Source organism: Lactuca virosa, chromosome 5 (genome assembly GCF_052849685.1).
Source record: "Lactuca virosa cultivar CGN04683 chromosome 5, Lactuca_virosa_CGN04683_v6, whole genome shotgun sequence".
In the NCBI taxonomy this organism is placed as follows: Eukaryota; Viridiplantae; Streptophyta; class Magnoliopsida; order Asterales; family Asteraceae; genus Lactuca; species Lactuca virosa.
The window spans coordinates 286164611-286171650 of record NC_136430.1 but is presented as its reverse complement, the minus strand read 5'-3'; the positions used below and the strand labels follow the sequence as shown (position 1 = coordinate 286171650).

At 31.9% G+C, this 7040-nt stretch overlaps 1 protein-coding gene across 1 annotated transcript; it reads right to left on the bottom strand.

The window, feature by feature from the left end:
• Positions 1–4071: 4071 nt before the first annotated feature.
• LOC145113058 (putative glycosyltransferase At3g42180) lies at positions 4072–6178 on the bottom strand. The gene is made up of 4 exons (XM_079049162.1): positions 5938–6178; positions 5668–5825; positions 4950–5307; positions 4072–4852 (listed from the first exon to the last, which is right to left on the bottom strand). The coding sequence occupies exons 1-4, from the start codon at positions 6076–6078 to the stop codon at positions 4184–4186; spliced, it is 1326 nt and encodes a 441-aa protein (XP_078905288.1). The 5' UTR covers positions 6079–6178; the 3' UTR covers positions 4072–4183.
• Between the last annotated feature and the right edge of the window lie 862 nt (positions 6179–7040).

Here is a 7040-nt window from a genome sequence, read left to right as displayed (position 1 = left end):
TTCCATCACGAAATTAGAGGTTTGAGGTTTTTCGTTTGGCCCTTAAAGTGTCAGAACCATATTGAAATGCCATGAGCACTCCACTTTTTCCAACAAACTCATAACCCTTTTCGTCTAAGGAACTGAGGGGTAACAAGTTCTATCTAATGTCAAGAACATATTTAACATTTCCCATTGTTCGCGTAACTGCATCAAATATAAATTTTTTTACTGAGCCACGCCTAACCACTGAACATGTGGTATTGATCTAGTTAACTTCATCAAACATATAAAACCAATTTCTGTTAGGATCCATGTAAAAAGGACGACCAAAGTCTAGTGTCCATTCTCGAGTAGATTTTACACCATTTCAATAAACTGTTAGAAGGTCTCCACTACAACCATTCTTTGCCACATTGGATTCACCATAAGTTTTACCATGTTTACCACTTGATGCTGCTTTCTCTTTTTATTTATTCTTTAACTTGAAACATTCATTGATTATGCGTCTTTTTTATGGTAGTAATTGCAATTTTTTTTTGGTTTTTAGACTCAGATCTTACTCTATTGTAGGATTTCTCGTTCTTCCTTTTAACATTTGAACATTATAATTTCATGTCACTTAAACCACCACTTGTAATATGTTCGTTTTCTCATTTGAATCTAAATTTGTCAAAACTTCATCCAAAATGAGAGTGTCATGTCTATAAAAATAATATCACAAAAAGGGAGTATAAGATTGAGGCAAATATGATAGTAAAAATAAAGCCAAATCTTCATATTCATATTCAAATGTCTATATTTTCTAAGTTACCGAACGACTTTTTGAATGTGGATATATGTTCAGTTAAAGAACTCTCGTCAATCGTTGTAAGATTGAACAATCATAGCTTTAAATGCAACTTGTTTGGTAACCTCTTAGACATGAACACTTTCTCCAACTTTAGCCATAAAGAAGCCACTAAAGTTTGCTTTAAAACATCCCGTAAAACATCGTTTGAGAAGTGCAAAAAATTTTGGGATAAAGCTTTTAGATCTTCCATCTCTTTTTCCTCTTTAGACCATGAAGTATGTATCTTCTCAAAACCCAAAAATGCATTGTGTAAATCTATCTGTATAAGTGTACTCATCATATTTTCTTGCCACATGGGAAACATAGTGTTTTGATTCAACGAACTTCGTACACCATCAAAGACATGATCAATCAATTGCTACGATAATCCCAATAAACTAATACTAAATCTCGAAAGCTCTAATAGCAATTATAGTAACCTTATGTGCAAAACATACTAAGATTCCGAATAATTTAGAATAATATTAGTTCAATGTTGAATGTAATTAAGATATCAAACACAAACAACCACCAATGAATTATCAAAAATAAAAATAAGAGAGGCATAAAGATTTATGTGGAAGACCCAAACTCTGGAATAACCACGCTCAGAGAAAGCCAAGAATCAATCTACTGTAAACTTCACATATTTACAAAGCTTTAGAAAAGAGATTATAATGAAGTGGAATGACGATTTGGTAATTAGGGTTAATACATTTTTTATCTGCGTCACCTTTCCTTGGCCAAAAGAAACATAATGTATCTTATTGATTCTTACGTTAAGTTTAAAAGGCACAATTAAGTCAAGTTTTGCAAAAGTCAGTTCAGCCCTTGAAGAACACTTGTCAGTTTTGGAAGGCAGAATCCATAATTTTTCTTTATAATATGTAAAATCAATATAGCCTTTAGACCCAAGGCCCTTAGGGTTTAGGTTAGGCTGATGCCTCTTATGTATTCCTATTTATATTGATGATTAGCTTTCACTATTAATCAATCAATATATTATGAATCATGGTATTAATTAGAATTTACCCTATATGCTAACATACTAACAATCATTAGTATTTTTATCCGAGTATTTTTTTTATGTATATTACTGTATTGTAGTCAAAAAGAGATTCACATATACGTATTAACCTTAGGTATTTGGTTTTTTAGAATGTTTCTGTATTTAATGCTCATGAATATAATATAAGTCAAAATGTTTCTTTTAATTGTTAATATAGCAACTTTTGTTAATATAGCGACAGAGTGTACATATATCTGTCATAATTAAACATAAACTTTGTCGCAAATATGTCACTAAAGACAGTCCGTATGAAATGGTTCACAACCAAATCCTCGAGAAATTTGTAGAAAATATGAACAATAATTGTGATGAAAAAAAATCCATCTGTAGTTCATCTCAAAAAATTTCAGACAAAAAATTTGTCACATATCTTCATGCACAGCAGACGGCGGTTGGAGATCCTTTCTATTGGTAAACTCTGTCAGAATTTTTTTTTCGAAACCGGTCTAAAAACTAGCCTCACTCTTTTCTTCGATATTTTTTTGTCTGTAAACTGCTGATAAAAAGCCATTTCCAATGGTTACGATGGATTTGGCCATCGGAAATTGTCCTTTTTTCTAGTAGTGAATCTGAATTACTCGAGCCTATGCATACGAGTAATCTTGCAAGTAATTTTTTTTTCGTAATTATGCAAGTTTATAATTTTTATAGACAAAATTGCAAGAATGGTCTTTGTAGTATGTCAAAACTCGCATGTTTGGGCAAAAAAAGTTTGGACTAGTAACAGTGGTCGAAAACTTTCATTTTTTTTGTGAGTTTGGTTCAATTTGGTTTGAAATTTTTTGTAAAGATGATTTTGCCCCTTATTATTTAATTTTTTTATTTTTGTTTTATAACCAACAATTAAAAAAAATACTCTCTCTCTCTCTCTCTAAAAAAAGCTTTAGCTGGTTGTATGCTACAACCCAAACTTGTTATTGCTTATAAAAAATTAGAAATTTAAGTTCTTGAGTTCAGATCTTTTATTTGTATGTGTTCATGTTCCAGATTTCTTGTATGTGTTATTGTCATCTTGTGTGTGTGTTCCAAATCCATTTCTTTGATGTTCTGGTTTTTGGAAATTCGATCTGGATATAAAACTACAATATGTGTGTTTTGTTGTGATCTGAAAATCAAAAATAAATCCATACACCCCATCTCTATCATACACACAACACACAACATCAAGAGCACAATAGAATCAATGATTTCAGGAACAAAAACATTTCTATGTGTGTGTGTTTTCTAACCCGATTCCAACAACAAAAAACATTTTTTTAGAACTCAAGAACCCAAGAAATCTACAGATTGAATTTGATGGAACGCTACCTCTCTCTCTCTCTCTCTCTCTCTCTCTCTCTCTTACAGATAGGGTTTCAAATCTTGAAAACCAAAATGAAACCATAATCTAGACTCATTCTTATAGATCTTGAAACGAGAAGGGCGATGATATTAGGCTTTCAGGAAACGAGAATGACGACAACAAGAGAAGGAGAGAGATGTAGACAGATGGAGGGGTAGTCGGCGATGTCTCTCCTTTTTTGGTGACATCGTCTCTCTCCTTCTCCCCTTATGCCGTTGCCTTTTTGCTTCTTTTGCGTTCGCGCTTCTTTTTGTTGTTAGATTTTCTTCAGATATGTTTATCAAGAGGTTCTGGTTTGGTTAGGGTGTGTGTTCATTAGATTTTATGTGTGTGTGTGTGTGCGTGTGTGTGTTCATCTGATTTTGTGTGCGTGTTCATGAGATTTGATTTTGTTTCTAGGATGATTTTTTGGTGGAGATGAAGTGGCAGAAAAAGTTTAGGTGGAGATAGAGGTGGAGGTGGCAGACGGAGGTGGTGGCGAAGGGTGGTCGAACGGTGGTGTGACGGAAAATGTTCTTTAGTGTTCTTCAATCTATGAATATGTTTTTGGGTGTTTATCAAACACAAACCCGGAGAGAGAGAGAGAGATATATATATATATATATATATATATATATATATATATATATATATATATATATATATATATATTTTATTTTTGTTCAATTTTTAATTGTTGGTAATAAAACAAGAATGGAAAATTAAATAATAAAAGACAAAATCGTATTTACAAAAAAGTTCAAATCAAATTGAACTAAAGTAACACGAAAATAAAACTTTTGAACCACTCATGATGGTCCAAACTTTTTTGGCCGAAAAAAAACCACTTTTTGCATACCACATACACCATTCTTGCAATTTTGTCATTTTAATATGGAAAATACATACATTGTCATTCACGATATACACTAAAATATTACACGCAGTTCTAAAAAAAACATTACAATAAGATTAGTTGTGGTCAAGATTTCAACAATCGAACATTAAGTCTTCTAAGCCATACAGAATGAAAAATCATGTGAAAGACATCAAAAGGTTTAGCTGGAATGTTAACTGCAAAATGTCTTTGCACTTCGATTAATCTTTTTTGCATTTCCAAATACTTGGAAAAAGGTATGTCTTGCAAAATCTTTTTGAGATTTGGAATGTCGTCGACAGGCACTTGTACTGAAAACTGACTCCAATCCAACACATCATTATATGGTATAACGTAATTCTTCTTGATGATTACTGGAACACATCCCACATAGATTGCTTCTGTTAACCTAGAGGTTGCAACTTCATAGCCGCTAGGACTTAAGCAGTACTTACTTTTGCTCAACCATTCAGTGTGGTTTTGTCCTTTTGGAAGGTAATTGTAAACTTGAATGTCTTTATCTTCATTGTTTCCCCAATGTTCGAACAAACGTTTTCTTACATCACCATGTATACCACCCGCAAAGAATGCAAAGATTGAACGATTATAAGGTGAGTGGCCACTACTTATGACTGGGATATTGTTGAATGGCGCTGTACTTTCTGTCATCGACACATCACGACTTGGATCGAAACCTTCCGAGCTGTTGGCATTACAAAGCACTCTTATGAAATTCTTAAAGAGTTTAGGGTTTCCTGTTGAAACAATTGGACCCTACATACACATGGTAGATTAGTAAGAAAAATGCACCTATGATGATGAGGTTAATTAAGTAAGAAAAAATAGGTAACTAATAGCTAAATATACACACCCAATCATGACATGATACATAGAAGTGATCAGCTCCATTGCTACGGTTCCAGTAAGGATACTTTTCTGCAATCACCTTAATGTAGTCTTCGAGTATTGCTTGCATCCGTTCACGAAAACCCCAGGCTTCCTCAGGCGTAAAAAGGTAGTGAACAATGTTGGTTACACTTAAAGGGATAAAGAAAGCATGTGCTTCATCAGGATGGTTAGCCACTATCGGATTTCCTTCTCTCTCCATCTCCTCGATGAAATCACCCTCGATACTGTATACAAGTTTCATTGGACCATCATGCATCAAGGGGGCATCTCCTTCCTTATAAGTCCATATCTTGAATGTCTTCATCATCTCCGTATGACTCCTGATCATGGTTCAAGAAAATCCAAAAGTTGAAATCTAAAGGGCTAATAGTGCCAATGCTTTATATTTCAGGATCAGTTTGGCAATGTATTCTGAAAAGACCATTCAAAGAAAAAATAAACTTATTTTAAGGTTTTAAGAGCTTCATGACTTCATCTATATTATCAACTCTTAGGATTAATTTACAGGCAATAAAATAAACATTATACCAGAAGTAAAATGCACAATTGCAACAAAAAACTAGAAAATTACTTTAAGCAATCATTTCTTTAATTTTGGTTTTGTAAGCTGGAAAATTAACAGTATCTTAAAGGAATCGGACCAAAAAGATCAAGAAAGTTCTATGATTTAAACACTTAACTGAAAAAAGGCAAATGGGTTCTTGTAGACGGTTCCTTTGGGGAATAAACTCCTATCTTTTGGAGACGATATAAAGCTCCTCTCAACAATTGCATTGCGGATTTTGCCTCTTGCCTTAGCTAACTGTTCTTCGATTCTTGCCAATGTAATGTCATTTTCCTATCGATCAAACACATAGGTTACAAAGTTTTCTATCAGAAAAACTGCAAAACTAAAATCAAAATAAGGAAGCATATTTTCTTTTGGAGGAAGGAATGGTTACGAAAAATACTTTGACTTTGGATTCACCATCATCTTGCAAACTGGACAAAGAAAGAGCACTTTGGGTTTCATTTATTGGAGATCCATCCGGTACAAGAACAGAAAGCGAAAGTATAGTTAATATGATAAGGAATTTGGTAGCAGCCGCCATTTTTTACTCCCTCTGGATCATCTTCTACATGCCAAGCTTTTGTGTAGATAGTATATATATGCAAACATCATATATATGTATATACGCACCTACATTTATCCAGCGGAAGCAACGGCTAGGGGATATATATATATATATATATATATATATATATATATATATATATATATATATATATATATATATATATATATATATATATATATATATATATATATATAGAGGAGAGTTCAATTGAGAAAAAAAAAAGGTTGAGAATGGGGGAATCATTCTCAACCACTTATTTATTTTTGCCGCAAAAGCCTCCGTCGTACCAACGGAAATGGGAAAGGAATAGACATGTGTTTTCCAACAAAACATGTTTCCTTAAACTATGCTAAGCATTACCTTAATATATACAAAAACATAGTTTTTTCGTTTTTTTTTAATTTTTAAAAAGCTATTTTTATCGAAAAATGATTTTAAATATACCAAAATTCATGATTTTTTATTCTCTGTAAATAGACATCCATATTGATATAGTTTTAAGATAAAATAAAAAATTTATTTTTTTTATATTTCAGCTATCGTTATTCATAAATGAATAAAAATGAATCAAGTTTTTACTACAGTACATTCGTTATTCACTTATGAATAAAAAGTATGATTAATTTTTTTTTACAATTTAAGTATCATTCATATATGAATATAACATATAATAAACATAGTATATTCATATTTAAATATTAGACGATGCATTCACTTGTGAATATTACATAGTATATTCACTTGTGAATATTAGATGGTATATTCACTTATGAATATTAAATAATATTTTCATATCTGAATATTACATAGTATTACATGGTATATCACATGTGAATATTACATAGTATATTCACTTGTGAATATTATATGATATATTCACTTATGAATATTACACAGTATATTCACATATGAATATTACAAGGTATTTTCACAAA

What these genes read in the sequence shown, in the direction of transcription:
- LOC145113058 (XM_079049162.1), bottom strand. Translation starts at nt 6,078, where the DNA reads ATGGCGGCTGCTACCAAATTCCTTATCATATTAACTATACTTTCGCTT. An exon ending in ATGGTGAATCCAAAGTCAAA is followed by an intron (nt 5,826 to 5,937) that starts GTATTTTTCGTA and finishes TTTGATCGATAG; the next exon opens with GAAAATGACATTACATTGGC. An exon ending in ATGTATCATGTCATGATTGG is followed by an intron (nt 4,853 to 4,949) that starts GTGTGTATATTT and finishes ATGTGTATGTAG; the next exon opens with GGTCCAATTGTTTCAACAGG.